This window comes from Cheilinus undulatus, linkage group 17 (genome assembly GCF_018320785.1).
Source record: "Cheilinus undulatus linkage group 17, ASM1832078v1, whole genome shotgun sequence".
Taxonomy (NCBI): domain Eukaryota; kingdom Metazoa; phylum Chordata; class Actinopteri; order Labriformes; family Labridae; genus Cheilinus; species Cheilinus undulatus.
In genome coordinates, this window is record NC_054881.1 from 35426288 (window position 1) to 35446250 (window position 19963).

The 19963-nt window shown below is 38.9% G+C and overlaps 2 protein-coding genes across 2 annotated transcripts; both read right to left on the bottom strand.

Moving 5' to 3' along the window:
* Positions 1–465: 465 nt before the first annotated feature.
* On the bottom strand, positions 466–4466 carry LOC121525464 (heat shock protein beta-1-like). The gene is made up of 3 exons (XM_041811479.1): positions 3878–4466; positions 3668–3731; positions 466–892 (listed from the first exon to the last, which is right to left on the bottom strand). Exons 1-3 carry the CDS (start codon positions 4266–4268, stop codon positions 736–738), a joined length of 612 nt encoding a protein of 203 aa, XP_041667413.1. The 5' UTR covers positions 4269–4466; the 3' UTR covers positions 466–735.
* Positions 4467–6342: 1876 nt separating this feature from the next.
* LOC121525521 (sushi domain-containing protein 2-like) lies at positions 6343–19719 on the bottom strand. The gene is made up of 16 exons (XM_041811559.1): positions 19626–19719; positions 19338–19536; positions 19087–19238; positions 18804–18971; positions 17176–17350; positions 16873–17074; positions 15783–15868; positions 13926–14194; positions 13716–13850; positions 11728–11886; positions 9503–9751; positions 9213–9396; positions 8922–9016; positions 8662–8841; positions 6780–6876; positions 6343–6698 (listed from the first exon to the last, which is right to left on the bottom strand). The coding sequence occupies exons 1-16, from the start codon at positions 19684–19686 to the stop codon at positions 6653–6655; spliced, it is 2457 nt and encodes an 818-aa protein (XP_041667493.1). The 5' UTR covers positions 19687–19719; the 3' UTR covers positions 6343–6652.
* Positions 19720–19963: the final 244 nt, after the last annotated feature.

Sequence of the window (19963 nt, forward strand, 5' to 3'; positions counted from 1 at the left end):
CTTTTTGCCCATTTTAACCACAGTTAACCCATGTCTGCCAGTTTATATCAATTTTTCATCCCATTCCACATAATTTTCGACCATTTTTGTACTTTAAAGCCATTTCAGCCACTTCTTAGCAATTTTTGTGCCTGTTTTTGCCACTTGAACCTGTTTTTGGTTATTTTTTGCCACTTTAAGCCCATTTATGTTCTTTAAAAATCCAATTTCACCATCTTTTCCACCATTTTTTCTACTATTATTAACCAATTTTAGCAATTTTTAACCCATTTTGATTATGTTTTTAACAAATAATTACATATGTTTCTTTGATAAGAGTGGTCATTATGCAGGTCAAATATAAAATATGGTTATCACAGCTTGACTTTACAATGGACCATGGTTTTGCTGACCTCCATGGGCTCCCAGTTTGGCTGGGTCCCAGAAACCTCCCCCTTTATCCCCCTTTTGGACATCTTTGTCTGCACATGACTTTTCTGGAATGTTCATGACTGTTCAAGCACCTTCAGGTACAGCGGGGGTCTTTGGCACCCTTATTTTGGGGGTCGCAGGCTGAAAAGGTTGGGAACCACTGGTTTAGTAGACAGTCCCTCTTTACATGCAAACGTGATTATTCTTAGACTCATCGACTTCACTGTATTAATTTTCTCTTTTTTTATGCAAAAACTTACAAACAATGAAGCCACAAACAAAAAGAGCTACAGCTGACTGTAGATCCAGAGTCACTTCATTCTGTCACTTTTCTCCATCCGTCTGTCTGATCTGCACCGGTATGACGATCTCATTGGCTGTTACACCCAGGGACGTCCCAGGGGTGGGGGCCTCTATGGACAGGACTCCATCGCTAGAGAGAGAGGAGCTGATGTGCTGCAGGTCGACTCCCTGTGGCAGCCTGAAAGATATGCAGAGTGTTGATCACTATCTGAGTCCCATTCAGTGGCAGCAGCAGCAGATGGCTGTTCAACAGGATTCTGGTTGTGCTCGAGGTTTCTGCCCATTAAAATGAAGTTTTACTTCATCCATGTCACTCTGACAAATGTAACTCACTCCTGTGCTCATATTAAATTCATTTTTGGGTTTATGATGTAAATATTTGGCCTCGGTTGTTTTGTATAAAGTTTAAGGAAAATTTTTCTCAATTAATGTCGCTGTACAAGTTAGAATTTAGTGATTGGTGGAATTTTTTCAGCCAAAAATTTATTTTCTCCTTTGAGCAAGTCATCATCTTGATGCAGCAAGATATCTTAAAGGCAAACAAGCCATCATCTTGTCAGGACAATCTCTTTCCTTTTGGAACTACAGTAGAAACTTGTGGCAGAAATCATGTTCTTGTGGGAGGAGGTTATACAGATGTGGAAACAAGATATTTATCTGGATCAAACAAGATCATGACCTTGTGTGTGTAAGTTAGATTCTAGAAGATACAAGGTAGTTGTCATCTGCCAAAAAGATCATTTCTCCTTAGAGCGAGTCCTCATTTTTTGGTAGCAAGATATTTAAAATAAAAAACAAGCAATGATCTTGTGAGAACAGTCTCTTTGCTTGTGGAACAAGATACTTGTTGCAGAAAACCTACGTTCTTGTGGGAGCAGGTTGTAAAGATGATAAAACAAGGTATTCATGTGGGTTAAACAAGATCATTATCTTGTGCATACAAGTTATTATATTGAAACTATCATGTCCTAATAAAACATTTTTTCTCCTTTGAGCAAGATGTTTTAGAGCAAATAGGAACTATTAGACCAAACAAAACTACAGAACAAACCATTTCCTTGTGGAACAAGATACTTATGAAAAAAAAATATGTTCTTGTGTAAGCAGATTATAAGAGTGCTGGCACAATCTGGATCAAACAAGATATCTATTTCATGCCAAGAAGTCATTTTCTTCCTTAAACAATTCGCTATCTTGTGGGAACAAGATTTTTATAAAGTAAACAAACTTTTGCTTGTGGTAGCATGATGATTATCTTGATAAAGCAAGTTGTTATCCTGTGTGATTTAGTTACTCACTCGTGGGGACAAGATATCTATCTTGTTCAAAAAAGATCACAATCTTGTAAGTTACAATCTAGATGGAACAAGTTATCATTGGCCAAACAGACATGTTGTCCTTTGAGTAAGTCATCATCTTGTGAGAGCAAGATATTTATAAAGCAAACAAGCTATCATCATTTAAGAACAAACCTCTTCCTCGTGGGTGCATGATACATATGATAAAACAAATGTGTTTGCAGAATATAAGAATGTAGGAACAAGATATTTATCTGGATCAAACAAGATCATTATCCATACAAGTTACTGTCTTATAGAAACGAGATAACTATCATGGGCAGAAAGTTATTTTCTCCTTTGAGCAAGTCATCATCTTGTGAGAGCAAGATATTTAGTGCAAACAAGCTGTTATCTTGTGCCAGCATGATAGTTTTCTTGTTAAAGCATGTTATTATCCTGTGTGATCAAGTTATTCACTTGTGGTAACAAGATATCCAATCCTGTTCAAAAAAGGAACAAGATAGTTAACATGACCAAAAAGTCATCATCTAAGGGAAGCAAGATATTTATATTCTTGTAGGACCGAGGCACTCATAAAAAAAACAATCTTGCTTGAGCAGGTTATAAAAATGTGAAAACAGGATATTTATCTGGATTGAACAAGATCACTATCCTGGGCATACAAGTTATCATCTTGTATTAAGATAACTATCATCTGCTAAAAAGTAATTTTCTTCCTTGAGCAATTTGTCATCTTGTGAGAACAAGATCTTTGTAAAGCAAAGCAGAACGTATTGCTTGTCTGAGCATGATATTTATCTTGTAAAAGTTTTTATGCCATGTGGTCAAGTTATTCACTTGTGCAAACAAGATAAATATCTTCTAGGAAAAAGACAAATATCTTGTCAGCACAAGATGAATATACTATATGTTCAAACATGCTGTAAAGCTGATAGCAAAAAAAAACATATTTGAACAAGATGTTATGTTATATATAAGAAGTTGTAAAGGATTTTGTACTGTGATCTGTGTGAAAATACTGTATATATATATATTTTCTTGTTGGAACAAGATGTTTTCCTTGTGCCAGTAAGTTAGAATCTTGCAAGAACAAGATCACTCCCTCATATAGCTGATATATAATTGAATATTATTTATTGACACAATATTTAACGTGGGCTCACAAGACAATTAGAGTGCCAACATGATTAATATCTTGTGTGCTCAAGATAAAGATGACTCTTTCACAGTCTTGCCTTTTTTCTTTTTTGTTTTCTAGGGATTTTAGAAACAAGATGCCATTTTGACATCTGTTGTAGGAAGTTTTATCACCCTTTAAAAGTTTAATCATTGTTTAATCCTGACAATTATATACTATTTTTTCTTTATTTAATTTATTTATTTTTATTATTAGTCACACAAAGAGCTGAGATGATTGGTGCACAGTCAAAGAAATTATATTATTTTATTTTTGTTTGCTTTTTCTCCTCTTTTATTCCCTCATTTTTGTCTTTTTTTCTTTCTCAATCTGTTGTCTCTTTGTAATGTTTATTTTATGTATACAATTTTGTATTGAAGCACCACAACTTGCTACCCATTTATCTGTTTGTTCACAAATATTGTTCATACGCACTTATTGGTGAAATTAAAAATAAAAAATGAAGATAACTTACTTGTATTTGCGGGTGAAGCATCGTGACACTGATCCATGCTCATCCTGCCTTTCCTCGTGATTCCCTGGTGAAGAAATTAAAAGCAACAGTGTGTGGATTAACTTAGTTTGCTACTCATTATAAAGTTTTTACATGAAATAAAATCAAAGTTATAGTAGGCATGTGAAGCATTTGTTAACTTATTCTTCAAAATACTATACTATACTATACCTGATATCTGCAAATATCCCTCCTTGGTTGTGATGGTAATTTCTTCAGGTGAGAAGTGATTGACATCCAGGCTGATCCTCCAGCTGTCCTGTCCCGTCTGGACCTCTGACACCCCACCTGTCAGCTGTCTCGCACCCTTTGGATTCCCCGCTGCAGGGTGCTGACCGCTGAAGGGAGGCAGAAGAGGAGTCTGTGTGTACCCAGGCCACGAGAACGTTGCCAGCCTCCTCTTCGCCCAGTCTAACCAGTCCAGATCACTGGGCTCCAGGAAAGGAGGGAGGCCAAAATCCTGCGAAAAGATGCGGCTCGGCTGGGTCCAGTTTGGGAAAGGGTCCCATCTGACATCTCGGCGGAATATGGGACGGGATAATACTTTATTTTGGTCGCCCATATCTTAGAAAATGTGTTCAAAATGAGTGAGAGGGAAGTTGAAAGCCTGAAGCTCCTCCTGCACAAACAAGTCTGGATTTATGACCTGGGCTCTAAACAAAAAGCACAAAGTGAGCTGGGTCTGAGGAAAAGGCTCCTGAGCTGCTCCCTTGGTGTACTTTATATACCCAGCTGATTCATTTTATCACTTGTCCAGCACTGAGGGTGATCTAAGGGGTGAGAATGAGCTGTACTGTTGCCCCGGGACCTGGAGAGGCTAATGTTAATTATTTGTATTTATATCTTTGGAGGGTCCATGGCAAGTTGTTGGGGAGTGACTCTGAGGGCAACAAGCAGACGGATTATTCAGCACTGGCCTTTGCAGTCTTGTCACATACTGTCGCCCTTTGTCCAGAGACATCACAGCCTTGTGTTATGTGAGGGAACAGCCAGGACATTCAGTAAACAACACAGTTACTCCCTGTTTCTAAAGGCAGGGCCGGAGGAAAACACTCCAGCTGGACAGCATGGTCATGAAATGTGTGAATGAGGATATTATAAGGCTAAAGCTGTGTTTAATTCAAAGATAAAACAAGAAACTTTATGATTGATGGAGTTGAGTTACTGTGAGGAAAATAACACCTGGATCTGAAATCTCATGTGAGTTATGTTGGACAAATCATGACCCCGACTTTAGAGAGATAAATCAAACCGTTCCAAATCACGGAGGAGTTTAGTATTTATTAATAAGTCTTTACATCAGCATTACATAAATAAGCTATGGTAGAAATACAGCCAACAAAGCCAAATGATGTTTCAAATCAGATTATTGTAAGCATTGCCATATTGAATTACTTTGTTTGTTTCCAGTACAGACTTACACTTTAACTGTGAAAACCTAAATATGAGCCGGTTTATCTACAGTAAACAAGATTTGGGAAATCAAGATTGCCTTGCTGGAAAGCCATAGGTCCTTGCAGACTGAATATGATTGTCCTGTAGGATTTCCTATATTCATGTTACCCTCTACCTTCATACGCCTCCCAGGGCCGGCAGCTTAGAAGCATCCCCACAGCATGATGCTGCCACCTCCATGCTTCACAGCAGGGATGTGCAGTGTTTGGCATCCAGCCTCTTCTCTGATGGCCAAAAAGCATCATTTTGATCTCATCAGACCAGATGACCTTCCTTCACTTGACCATGGACTCTCCCACATGCCTTCTGACAAACTCTAGCCCAGATTAAATGAGTTTTCTTCAACCGTGGCTTCCTCTTTGCCACTCCCCCGTAGAAAGCTTTGACTGGTGAAGAACCTGGTCAACAGTTGTTGAAGAGTCTCTCCCATCACAGCTGCTGAAGCTTGTCCTTCATAGTCATAGCTGTCTTAATGGCCTCTCTCACTAGTCTCCTTCTTGCACAGTCACTCAGTTTGTGAGGATGTCCTGATCTAGGCAGATTCACACATGTGCTGTATTCCTTCCATTTCTTCATGATGGATTTATCTGAACTCCAGGGACGTTCAGAACGTTGGATTTGTTTTGTATCCATCCCCTGGCTTATACTTTTCCATAACTTTTTCTCTAAGTGTTCTTTTGTCTTCATGGTGTAATGGTAGCCATGAATACTGATCAACCAGTCACTGGACCTTCCAGACAAATTCACTGCACACATTCCATTTTGAATATTTCTGCTATCACTTATTTTACATTGCATATTTTCTGTTTTTTAATGGGATTATTTTGTAGAAATCTGTTTTCACTTTGACATTAGATTTTTTTTAACAAGAAAGCCCAAATTAGTCTGACCATGATTGATTTATTCAATCAATGCAAAGGTAAAACCATCAACTTTATGGGTCATGTAACATGAGCTACAGCTCTCTGGTCACATGTGTAAAAACATATGTAGTCGTTTTTAGCACAGTAAATGAAGATATTCATTAAGCCTTGAATGTGCCTCAAAAATGTTATTATGTGAAGAGAGAAGTCCTAAAGTTTATTCACCCTGAAATAAAGCTACAGAGAAAACTATATTTGGAAACTTTATTGTAAAAAAACGCACATGTAGACCAACATTTACCAGTTTTAGATGACAAAATGCAAACATACTAACAGTGCAACAACTGTCTAAAGAGCTAACCAAGTTTTTCTACAGAACATTTGATGACATGAACAATCATGGAGTGTTAGTCAGCGTGGACAGGTTAGAGGTTTACTGAGCAGACTCTCTGTATGTTTGACTCTTAGACCTGCTTAGTGTAATGCAGGTACAAATGCTGGTGTGAGGCTGTTTTCTAAAGGTTGACAGCCAAAGTTAAACTCAGTCCTTTGTATTATATTTTCATATTCTAAAGTGTTTTATACAACAAGGTGAAGTTTTGATTATGTACATTGTGTCTGATTTCATTCAGAAGGACTCAACTTTGTCAACTTCAGCCGGCCGTGCAGCTTTTCTGAAATGAAAGACAGTTTATGAGGGGAGAGATTTTAACTTTACCATTTCACATATTTAACAAACATTAACTAAAACTTACTTTTTCTTCTTTTTGGAGTGGAGCACTAATGTTGTTATGATCACAATCAGTGCGATGGCTCCGATGACTGAACCAGCGATGATCCCTGCATTGTTACCTGCAAAAGTAGACAGGTGTGTGAAAGTATGTACACATCCCCTCTGCCCCACAGACACGGGGAAGTCCAAAACACGTCAACGACACTTCAGAGAAAAACATAGTGCTTACTACTCTGTAATCCAACAGATGATCAAAATCATGATTTTTGCTCATCTTTAAATTTCCTATTAAAATTGAAGGCATGTTTTTTTATCCCTGTCACCCAGCATCCTTTAGAAAGCTTTAAATTAAATAAATGCCACAATAGATAAATATAAAAGAGACATCGTTTCACTTACTTTTTACATATTTATGTTGTGGTTTTCTTAATTTCCTTAAGTATTATTTTACCAACATATTTACATTTTTCTTTAGTTCCTTTTAAAAGGGTCAAATTAAATCGTGTTTAGTACTCTACTTCCCCTCCTTTTATTTTCTATGACTTTATTATGTCCTTGTTATTGATCAGTGTGCAGTTTTGTTTTTCATTGGCTCTCTTTTTTGACACCACAGATCTATCGCTTCCTCATTATCTTTGTTTCCCAGAGCTCTTTTTTTTAATCACTGACTCACAACAAACCAGATTTAACACTTTTCTACATTTTCTTCTGCCTTGAATTTCACAAGTTCTTTCTTGGGAATTTTGGAAATCTATTTGTATATTGTTGGGATATTTTGGGGAGGCTTTAGAATTTTCTTGAATTCTGAGGAAAACTTTTGGGTATATGTTTGAATCTATTTTTATTCCTTTTTTTGCATTTGATTGGAAATTTTGGGGGAAATTCGTTACATTTTCAGGAATTTTCATGAATTTTGGGGAATATGTTTATACATTTTGGAGTTTTAGATCTGAGGGTGGCTTTTGGAGGGAGTGCTTGAATGGTTCAGATAATTTCAGGAATTTATTTCTTTTGAGGAATTTGATTGGAAATTTTGGGGATATGTTTGTTTATTTTGGAGTGTTTATTTGTAGTTTTGGAGTGGATTGCTTTGATATTTTAGGTTAAACCATGTGAATTTAGGTAAATTGTGTATTTTCGATCCACATTTGGGGGTAATATTTGGGGGGGGGGGGGGTTCTTTATAAAACTATGGGAACTTGATTCAAAATTTTGTAGGGATATTTAAGAATTTTCGCTGAATTTTTGGCAGTATCTTGGGAAATTTTAGGGAATATGTTGGGTGTTTTTCTATGCAAATAAAAAAGTTTTTTGGGAAATTTTCCAAGACTTCCAGAACTTTTTGTGGAAATTTCATCTGTAGCACACACGTAGGTTTTATACTTACCAGGTCCTGCTTATCCTAAATAAGTGTGAGAAACTAAAAACATATTCCAAACACAGGGCTCAGCAGGGATGGTCATTCACATAAACAATTAAAGCTCCTGTGAGGACCTCTTGGTTTCTGTCGTTTTTGGCGCCTCCCTGTGGTCAAAGCAGTAACTCTTCTTTGCTAACTTTGAATTAATGTGATAGAAAAAGTCCTTCATGTAATGTAACCCCTGTTTGGTTTTAAATTTCAGTCTTCATGCTCATATTTGTTGCTGCTTTTGAAGATCATAAAAGCATCAGTACACGTTTCAGCCCATAACCAGCTTAGAAAACCCCACAGGAGCTTAAAGTACAAAAGAGAGATTTAATTTTTGTGGACTTCACCACATCAGAGCTGATTCAGTGGATCAAATGATGCATTCAAAGACAAACTCACACTCACATGCTTTAATACAAACACTCCCACATGTGCCACTGCTGATTTGAAAGGAGCAAAATCATCGGCTGAGACTGATTTCATCGTTTATTCATACTGGGAATCACGCAGCTCGTCTCCTCTCCAGACCACTGGCCATTCTTCTGGCAAAATCGCTCGGCTGATCCTCTCAGAGTGTAGCCGTCATCACAGGAGAGCCGCACCGTAGCTCCTTGCAGGTATGTGGTTCCCTCCTTTTTACCGTTTTGTGGTGGTTTCAGCCATCCACATGATACCACTGCATGGTTAGAAAACATTAACACTGTGACCAGAGAAATATGCTGCAGAGACACCTGCTGATAAAGTCCAGAGACTCACCTGGCTTTAGATCCTGAACAAGAGAAATGTGACTTTGGAACGACACTCTGGTGGCATTCCCCATGGTTGGACTACGGCCCACCAGGATATCATACCTGAGAGACAGATTAGAAAATCAACTACTGATCGTCCCATTCAGGGTTGCAAAGATCTCAGCTAGGCGGGGGTGCAGGGTGCACCCTGGACTGGCTGTCAATCAGTAACCATGGTCAATATGTTCTGGCAAATTCAGTCACTTATTATTGTAATATTCATTATTTTTGAAAGTAGGTTGTAGTTTTCTCATCATACTTGCAGAACTGTGATCCCTCTCCAGAGCAGATCTCTGACGCCTGATTGGCTAAAGGATCATCCGGATTCTCAGGAAGAGAAATTACTGGAAGAAAATTCTGGTCATGTTTGGGACTATGGAGATATTCTTCCATGAGGTACTCTGAGTCATATGTGAACAAAGCAGACTGATTTAAGACCGCCCCTGTAAGACAAAACAACAATGATTCACAGAAACTTAGAAACCTATCCTTTAAAATCCTCCGTGTCTGTGTCTGTTACAGCAGCCCACTAAAACAGCTTCTTCTTACAGTCCACTCCAAAGCTGAACAGCTCTTCAGGGTTGCTCTGGTTTTGTACGAGTTCCCCATTGCTGAGCACGAGGTCATCTTTGGGGTCTCCGTTCATCCGGCCCAGCAGACCCAGGGTGGAGTTTGTGAACTCCTCAGGAAGGAGCACAGTGGTCGTCATGGTTCCCTCTCTCAGTCGCACTTCCACCCCGGCTCCAGAGGGAAACATCACGGTCACGTTTGTGGAAACAGGAGAGAACAGGAACACACCTAGAAGAGAGATTGGGTTAAAAATGAAGGAAGTCGCCACTGTTTTAGCAAGTCTACCCTAAAAACCTAGAAAAATATTCTCTAAATAAGCAACTTACTTTAAATACCTACATAACAACAGTTAAAATAAGATATGATATCATACCAAAAGACATGCTACAATATGATATCATATGATAAGGGCTGTACAGAGGCTGATGCATGCTTCTGATGTTGCCTCATAGCAAGAAGGTTCCTGGTTCACCTCCTGGTCAGGGCGTTTCTGTGCAGAGTTTGCATGTTTTCCCCACACATGTGTGGAATCTCTCCGGGTACTTCCTCCCACCAACAAAACCAAGACCACCAACGGGATGAGTGGTGGATGGAAAATGGATGGATGATATGATAATAAGATACCAGCAGTTACAATATGATACAACACAATGGGATACTATGTCAAGACAGCACAACGCAACATGATGTGCTGACTTAGTCAGATAAGCTCCAATATAAGGGAATATATATCAACATGAAACCGAAGAATATGAAAAAAAATATGGAATAAAACAATACAATTAAAAAAAAAACGCTACAGTAGAGACATCAATACATTATGATATCTGATAAACTGAAAACTATATAAGCAAAAGCAAAATCATCATCTTATTATAATAATAATAATAATAATAATCATTATTATTATTATTGTTGTTGTTGTTGTTAATAATTTATTTGTAAATCAATGGGAATTTGATTGGAAATTTCATAGGGATATTCAAAAATTTTCACTGAAATTTTTGGTATTGTCTTGGAGATTTTTTTTAATCAAATTATTTTTAAGGAATTTTTTTCTAAGACTTCCATAACTTTAAGTGGGAATTTTGATTTAGTTTATCCTTGGCCATAAACAAGTTCTTCCAATAATCTAATAATTCTAAAAAAAAGTAATAACAAGTAAATTATAAGTAAGTAATAATAATGTTAAAATTATTAATTTATTTGTAAATAAATGGGAATTTGATTGGAAATTTTGTATGGATATTTAAAAATTTTCACTTAAATTTTTTGTGGTGTCTTGGAAATTTTAGGTAATATATATATATATATATATATATATATATATATATATATATATATATATAAAACAACTTCTTCTAATAATCTAATAATTCTAATAAAAGTAATAATAAGTAAATAATAAGTAATAATAATATTAATAATACAGCAATAATAATAAGAATAATAAGAATGATTAGAACAATAAGAACAATAAGAACAATAAGAATAAGAAGAATAATATAATATTCATCGATAATTGGCACCAGGTATTTGGTGACTTTCATGGACAAGTCGGGATGGTGATATATTGTATGAATTTTAGTTCAAGCTCTCAAATCACCAGAGGCCCCAGGATACAGTAATTAAAGCAGTCTAGATTTAAAAGAGCAAATGTAGTTTTTTGCTCTTAGTGGTACAAATTTTCAGTCTTTGTTATGATGCATTCACATTTAAAGCAAAAAAGCAGGTGTGCCAACATTGCCATAATCACCAGTCAAAATGTTTCAGAAACATAACAAATTAACATTTTCATAGCACTAAATAAAAGACGTAACCCTGTCTCTATCAGAATTGTTTGTGTCCCTTAATGCTATCAGGGTAATGACAAATACATGTGTATGCCGTTAGGGCAGCCCCTCTCTGAGTCATCCTGCAGTCAATGAATCAGTCAGGTATCTGAAAGGAGGTTTATCTGTGGGTCCTTTCTGCTACACTAAATCAAAACGGTCAATGCAAAATCAATAGAACCATATCTTATGACATGTTTAGTTCTCTTTAGGCTATCTTTACTTCCTGCTGTGAGTCACAAACTCAAGGTTGACTGTTAGGAAGCAATATCAAAGTTATAAATCTACATTCTTTTTTGGGACTGCAGGAATATATGGTAGAACAGGAACATTTTCTATATTATTAACATAATCAGAGAATCAGAGTCTAACCGTGCAGGTCCATCCAGCTCTGCTCAGAGAATGAGAGCATTTTCTGATTCTGCAACACTTCAAGACCAGCATGGCTGCCACCCAGTCGCACCTCGATCACGTCAGAGTTTGCTTCCTGCATGGCCACGGAGGACAGCTTTGTAGCTTTTATAGAGGTTCCTAAGAGTGAAAAAAAAATAGTTTAATAGGGAAAAAGACAACTGCAGCAGTAAGTTACAGTATGTATTACATGCAGAAATGTTTTTAGTTGTAGCCAGGAGTGTGTCCAGTGTATTTGAATGGAATGTCCCAGCTAGATAGCTCATGAATTAGAGCTTTTTATTAACAATTTCATCCTCAAATAAATCCGTCTACTTTAACCAGCAGCATAAAGTTAGCAGCAAGTGAAAAGATACCTGTTTCCTCTTTAACCGAGTACCACCAAACAACACTTTAACTCCTGAAGGACGAAAAAAAATTGGCTCAAAGTTAAAATATAAAGCATCAACTGAAGTCTTAAACTAAATGTCATTAAAGCTCTTATCTGGGAGCTGTAACCAACCAGCAACCTCCACTGTTAAGCCTTTGCAGCAGTGCAAAAAACTGCAGTTCCTCTAGTGTCCACTAGAGGCTGGCTCCAAAAGTCAAGGGATGCCCATTAGAGCTCATATCATGTTCCCCATATTTACAGCAAAATTAAACCTGTTTACAGCTTTGTTTAAAAATTCATTTGACATCACTCACCCATTCTTTTACTGGCACACAGAATAAGGGGGGTGATTATTTATAACTCACATGCAGCGCTCAAAGATCAGTTCACACAAACTGAAAAAATTAACTAGCTAATGTTTGTAGTTTCTTTTTTCTACCGCAACAAGCTTCTTTTTATTCAGTAAAATGTGTACTTTCTATTGCCAGCATTTACTCTGAAGTTTTACACAAATTAAATCCATAAATATAAACTCTTGAAATTCTTTGTTTTTAAAAATATCATAAGGGTTGATCTAAGACAGAGCTAAGCAGCCTGATAGACTGATATATTTCACACTTATCTTTGAAACTTCCCATAGAAAATTTTTGGGAGGGACTTTACAAAAAACTCTCAGATGATCAAATGTCCTGTCCTCCACATTCGGTATGGGCCAATCAGAGGGACAAGACAAAATCAGGTAGCTGTCTTTTGAGACCTAATCTCTACAGGCGGAGCTTATCGGTGGCTAAAAGTCATGCCAAAGCCTATCAGGAGACATCGTGTTTATCAAGACAAGGTTTCGGTGTGGCTCTTTGCTCTTGTTTTAATAAAGAACTGTGTTTGAAGTTTGATTGAACAGCCGCTTTTCTACGGCTACATGTAAGCTAATGGCTAGCAGCTGAGAGTAAAACTCAACCCCCCCGTAACGATCGCAAACTCGTGCCAAAGTAGGTCGGCAGAAGAGCGAAAACATCTTATGCATCACCAAAAGCCTTCAGTGTGGCTTTTTGCTGTTTTTATACAGAAATGTTGCTCATGGTCTGATAAAACAGCCACCAAATTTAAGCTACGTCCAAGTTAGATGCAACACTGGCGGTGGCCATTGCTATCGGCTCGTAGCACTTCAAGCTAACTGCTAATCTGTTGTGCTTTCTGCTCACTCATGCATGCTATCATTTATCAGACCCGGTCTAGATACTAGATTGGATCTGTCCCATCTCTATCGATGGGTGAGTATGATGTCCCTGTATGGCAGCTACATTTATTCTTGTTTCAATCTGTTCAGAGGTTAGATTCCTGGTAGGCAGCTGCCACTGTTTGGCTTCATAGAGGTGATATCACTGAGACTTCATCCATGTTTTACAGTTGATGGTTGCAACATTTATGACCCTACCTGGAATCTTATTAGCCACCCAAGCTCTAAAGTCTGATTGGTAACTGCCTGGTCAGAGATAGGAGTTAACACCCTTTGGACATCCTGGTGGTATCACTAATCAAAATGCCAGACAGTTCTAACTAATGGCCTTCAGTATCTCACCGTTCACTGGCTCCGTTCTGCCCTGGATAGTCAGCTGTTTCTCTCTTGAGGAGACCAGAGTGTACTCTCCTTTACCATTGAAGGAGTATCTGACACCATCAAATGTTATGAAATGAGGATCTCCAAACACCACAGCTGGAATCAAAACAGAACATTAGGACTTGACACCAATGATTGTCTTCTAGATTCAAGTAAACACCTCTCCCTTACCTGAGCCGGGTGCCTGGTAGCGCCTGCAGTCGCTGGATGGTCGGTGTTTGAAGTAGTAGCTGCAGTTGTCCGACCAGAGGCAGCAGTAGTAGAAGCTGAGCACATCGTACACCCAGTGGGACTCTCCGGGAACTCGAGGCGGTTTCTTGAAAGGAGGAGAGCCCCAGTCGTGGGCTCGGTCTGGAGTGCTGCCCCCGATCGAGTCTGCCGTGAGGATCTGGGCACCGGTGCTATCGTAGCAACACTGCTGTCCTGCTGCGTACAGGGGGCTGTGGATGGATCAAATAAAACAGAAACATTAACAATTCAGCAGGAAGGCTTCTACAGCCAACGAGAGATTTTATCTGAAATTTAGTTAAAGCTCACGTGAGGAGTTTAGACGGTGTTATGACACAGACTGAAATCTATACTGATGTCTCTTTGTGACCTAAACAACAAATACTAACATCAATGACATGACTGAATATTTCTCATAGTTTTTGACGTCTGCAAACACTTCTGCAGGGTTGGTGTCAAAGTGCTTTTCAAAGACTTTTATTACATTTAGTCTTATATTAGACTGTTAAAAGAAAGCAAGCAGAAAACTCAAAGACAATTAACCTCCAAAGTCTAATGAACTTAAAGTCAAAGTGCAAATTTGTGCAAAGTTCAAGGAAAATCCATCAAAAGCGAGGATGGACATGAGGCCTGCAAAAATCAATCAGCATCCTTGAGTCAGAGTGGATATTTTCACCACAGTAAAAATGAATCTAATTAAACTGAAAAATCAACACCAAGGCATGAACATGACGTCCAATGGCCATGACCTTTGGCATTTCTAATGTAATCAGTTCCTTTTCAAAATCAAAGTGGACTTTCATGCAAAGTAGGGCTGCACAATAGTTGCAGATGGCGATAAATTATCAGCTGATTGCAAATGTTTTATAGTGTTTCAGCATTCCAATAACAACATAAAAACCAATAAAACCCACTGATAGTAAAGGTGTTTGTTTACTTCTAATGAGACTACACATTAGCAGTAGCTGACATCTTGGCTCATTAGAGAAGAAGAATCTGGGCGCTGAGACCACAGCTCAGACTTAACATGTCTCTACCAGTCTTTAGTAAGCTTTACTTTATGAGTGTTGGAGTTTTCAGTGTTTCAGTGGAGGATAACAAAATTGTGTTTGTGAAACACTCTAATGGAAAGTTGCCTTCTGGATGAAGTGTATTGAAGTCAGCATTATCAGGTAATTTTATATGAGGTTATTCAGTCAGGCTGTTGCAGGACACAATAAAACAATAAAGATTAAATAGCTTATATAAGTTTGTATGTTTTAGTAAGAGGAAAATTAAAGACCCTAAAATGATACAAAGAAGTCATTCTGATCTGTTTACACTGCATTTAAAGATTTTAACCTTTAATGTCTCAACAGTAGAGTGAGTCTAGAGGAAATAACAGTTAAAATTGACACATGATCTTATCTGGAACAGAGCAGTAAAACCAGCGTGACTGCGTCTCGGAGGGTTGTGCTACTACTTATTGTCAGGGTGAGGTAGTGTGCACCAGGTCATTGAGGTCATCATAATCATAGAGGCAGCGTAGATCAAAGGCCAGTAAAATAATTGGACTAAAGATTATACTCGTCTTAATGGTTTTCTACAAAATAATTCACTGTTGTTTGAAGTTTTCCCTCCTGAACAGTGCAAAAAAATGCCCTCAAAAGTCTAAAGAAATAAATCAGACTATCAGCTGGTAGTTACAGAACAAGCCTTACACCATGGGGAAATATTTGGCCCCTGCTTTAGGAATGTATTGATAAAATAATTGATCATCATGAGGTCATCTGACCCCGGGGTCAGAGTTCCAGGACTCACCTGGCCTGGATGGCCCTCACACAGTGAACACTCCCAGGATGGTAGGTGCACACACTCCCTTTCTCAATATCACAGCCGTAGTCAGTCTGAGTACAGAGATACAGAGCGTGAGCAGGCAGCTAAGAGAGCATTTTACAATGTTTAGTCATAATCATAGGCTGGGTTTATCAGCATAATTAGACAGCATTGTAAAGTTTCGAAACACTAACTACAGATATTCCATTTGTATTTAAATACCCAGTATATGGTGCTGTGATGGACGCCACCTTTGCAATAAGACAGCTCCTGAAATTTCACTCCTGCCTGATTTTCCACAGTTAACCATAAGTGATATTATTAGTGGAAGCATTTAGGAACAACAGCAACTCAGCCATGAAGCAGAAGTCCATGTCAGATCACAAAGCAGGGTCAATGACTGCTAAGGTGCATGGTGGGTAAAAGATGTCAACACAGGTCTGGGCTTGAATTTATGTAATTTTCTCAAGGTATCTGCTCTGTCTCTTAGACTGATTCATGGGTATAAACCCATAAATCTGTCCTGCCCCATTCAGCTATAGCTTTTGTTTTGCATCTACAAACAGACAGAAGCTACCTGCACCTTTACTTTGCACATCACTGCACTTTTAAGCTGTTTGAGACCACATTGATCCACATATACGTAGATGATGAGCTTGAAGGTTTATCGTAAAGCCAAATTCGAAAAATGTGTACCAATTTCCCCCTGAATATAGCAACAGAGGGCAACTTGCAGAAAAAGCAACAGTTATCTCATCTTCAGACTGTCTCCACACATGTGGAGCCCCAAGAATAATTTAACCCCAGATTATATCGACCATACCTTTATCTTAGGTGTGCCCAGGCAAAATAAAGGTTGAAAACTGCTGCTGTACATGACACAAACACTAGTGTTTGTGAACTGACACACTAAAAGAAGTTTTGCTTCAATTTGCATTTGTAGTTGCCTGTGTTTTTGTTTTTATCTGTTAAGTTTAACATCACACAGTGATTGTTGCAGCTCTATTTCAGTCATAAAACCTTCCCTATAAGGCTTTTCCATTTCACAGGCATGCATTAATCGCTCAACACTTACATGAAACCTCCCTGTGTCGGCTCTAGCCTGAGCCAGGGTGCAGGGGCAGTCGATGATTTCAGCGAGAAAGTTAGGCAGCTGATCCTCCAGTTTGTCCCACGCTAAACATTTGTCCAAAGCCCAGACTGACGAGTTCTGCCTGAACTTCTCCTCCAGATGCCAGGCCAGAGCGTGATCCTCGGTCCAAACAGCCTGCACGTTCCTGCGTCAAAGACACATAAAATCAGTCATCGTGCATTTTCAATCAGAAATTCAAGCTTAAATTATGTATTTTTTAATACAACTGGAAGCATTGGTACGTACCACACTCCATCAGGGTAGCTGCTGGCACCGACACGCACAGCACCAAGCTCCCAACTTGAGAAGCCATTTTCTGCTGGTTTGGGCAGAAAGCTAAAAGAGCCGTTGTTGGGATAATCCTTAGCGAGGGAGTAGAGATAGGCCCACTCACCCAGCCAGCTGTCTGAATAAGGTTTTCCTTTAAAAAAGAGAAGAATATGAACAGAAATCAAATTTTTGTAATTGGACAATGTACAAACCACATACCACTGTACAAAAGTGAAGCCATAATCCTCCAACAAATGGTGCTGACATCTTGTATTCAGAAGCAGAATCTGCACACTGATTGGCTGGAGGATCGCTGTGTTGATTATTGTTAAGCTAACTGAGACAACCATTAAACCAGTTATCAAACTGAGTATTCAGACTCTTTGTAACAACACTTGAAATTTAGCTCAGGCTCCTCCCATTTTTCTGGGTCTTTCCTGAGATGTTTCTACACCTTGAGAGGTGACCAAGAACCCGATGGTCTCTCTGACTGAGCTCCAGAGATCCTGTGTGGGGACGGGACAAAGTTCCAGAAGGACAACCATAACTTCAGCCCTCCACTGAACTCAGCTATATGAGCGTCTAGACCAGGGGTGCCCAAACTATGGCCTGGGGGCCAAATGTGGCCCATGGTTTATTTTTGATTGGCCCACTGCAAATTCTAAAGAGTAAATGAACACATTTGAACAGGATGTTTGTGCTTGGCTGTGTTGTACTTCTTGGTTTAAGCACAAGGCAGGGCTTTCATGCTAATTCTGTAAACAAACATTTTGACATGCAGAACTTAATTGATTTGAGTTTTTGTGACTAAATAAAGACAACATTGTAAATTGACAACATACTGGCAACCAAAAATAATAATAATATTTTGATTTATAATGCCCTGATGGATTACGAAGGCTAATAGCAGTACCGATGGTGTTTTAAGGCAGAACCAGTAATAGCCAGGGATGACCAGGGCCCCCTGAAATCTGATCGGCCTCCCTAAAATCCTTAAAATGAGAGTCCTTTTTCCTTGTCAGCCATTACCCCAATCACTATGCATATCTTAACCATCATAAGACTGGTTTTACTGACTTTACTATCCTCAAGGTGAGGTATATGACAGTGGCCCCACCATCCTTATATATTTTCGTATGTGGCCCTCAGAAGAAAAAGTCTGGACACCCCTGGGCTAGACGGAAGCCTCTCCAGGGTGAAACACGTGAAAGCCCACTTGCAAAAAATTCCATGTGAAAGGCAAGCGAAATCCTGAGGGGAAACTTTCTGAATACTGAATAGTCAACTTTGGTTCAGTTGGTGGAGTTGGTCGTCTAACAATTGAAAGGTTGTGGGTTTGATACCCGGGTCTTGTAGCCACATGTCGATGTGTTCTTGGGCAAGAAACTAAACCCATGTTTGCCTAAATGGGATTAGCTGATGCTGCTGGTCTCCATAGCAACCTCTGCCACCAGTGTGTGAATGGGTATGACGTGTAAAAGCAGTAGGAGCGTCAAATGTTTTGGCTTCACTACAGATCAGCTGTCATGCCGTCCATCTTTTCACAATGTCTAAAGCTTTATACTCAGCTGCCACATCTGAGTGTGCCGGTCAGGTGTACTCACCTGTCTCCCTGTACCCCCACAGCTCTATATTGACCCTCTCAGCTCTGACCAAAGACGTGTTCCACGTCATCTCCAGGATTCCTCCGACACCAGGAGTGCCGTAGTACTGCCATTGTGTTGAGTTGGTCAGAATTGCCTTGAACTTCGAGTTCAACTTGCCAGTGTGAACTGAAGCAGCACAAAATAATTAAATAAAACAAATACTTGTGTTATAATGGCAGCAACCAGAAACTATGCATCACACATGGTCCTTTTATATAAGATTATTTATGTATTTATGCACCTGAGAGCCAGGATCCCTCTCTGTTGAACGTAGTACCGTTATCAGAGGAGACTTGGAAAGGGACCCATCCTGTCTGATACAACAGTGGGGAGATACAGTGGCCCCGACTGTTTTCATCCAAATATCCCACAGTGTCTGTGTCATTATTGAACCTGCCAATACAACACAAGTTTTTACACATCATCTCACTGTGTTGAAGATACTTTATATTTCCTAACTTATATGCAAACACAACTTTAAAAAGGTCTTACCTGCACACAATGTGAGAGCTCTTATTGAAATTTGCACCCAGCAGAGTAAAATCTGTCCCACCCAGAATGGAGCCGGAGTAGGGGAGGATATCCAAACAGTAGTCCTTGTAGTCTGAGCAGCAGATTCCCAGAGAGGAGCACGTCGAGTGGCATGAACAGGACTGGAATATTTCCCCGCAGGAATATTCACAGGATTGTCCTGTATGTAAAAAGAGAGATTTAAAGTAAAGAATCTAGTGAATCTAATATCTGGAGATTCTAAAGGTTCAAAAGGTTGTGCAAACTTACCTGATGACCTGCAGATGCATGACCCCAGCAGGACAAATATGATTGCGGTCAGTCCTTTCATTCTGACTGGGTTTCTCCTCTCCTTTTGTGCAGATTTCTCCAATGTAGCTTTCTATATGCAGCATTTAAACCTTGGCCCTTCAATCCCTGCCAAACCCGGGTTTAATGATCAACCAGAGGTCAGCGTGATGACATTTCAGTTTTGGGTGTAATTACACTCACGAGGCTAGCTTTGTTATCTCTCACTTTACTGGTTATTATGTCTTTTATAGATCTACTTACCTACTACTTAGATAAGATAAAGGAAGATCATGGGTCTGTTAAATTAGTCTTATTGA

What these genes read in the sequence shown, in the direction of transcription:
- LOC121525464 (XM_041811479.1), bottom strand. Translation starts at nt 4,268, where the DNA reads ATGGGCGACCAAAATAAAGTATTATCCCGTCCCATATTCCGCCGAGAT. An exon ending in GGGATATTTGCAGATATCAG is followed by an intron (nt 3,732 to 3,877) that starts GTATAGTATAGT and finishes TTTCTTCACCAG; the next exon opens with GGAATCACGAGGAAAGGCAG. An exon ending in TGCTTCACCCGCAAATACAA is followed by an intron (nt 893 to 3,667) that starts GTAAGTTATCTT and finishes CATATCTTTCAG; the next exon opens with GCTGCCACAGGGAGTCGACC.
- LOC121525521 (XM_041811559.1), bottom strand. Translation starts at nt 19,686, where the DNA reads ATGAAAGGACTGACCGCAATCATATTTGTCCTGCTGGGGTCATGCATC. An exon ending in GAGGGATCACAGTTCTGCAA is followed by an intron (nt 9,017 to 9,212) that starts GTATGATGAGAA and finishes TCTGTCTCTCAG; the next exon opens with GTATGATATCCTGGTGGGCC. An exon ending in TGTTCAGGATCTAAAGCCAG is followed by an intron (nt 8,842 to 8,921) that starts GTGAGTCTCTGG and finishes CTAACCATGCAG; the next exon opens with TGGTATCATGTGGATGGCTG.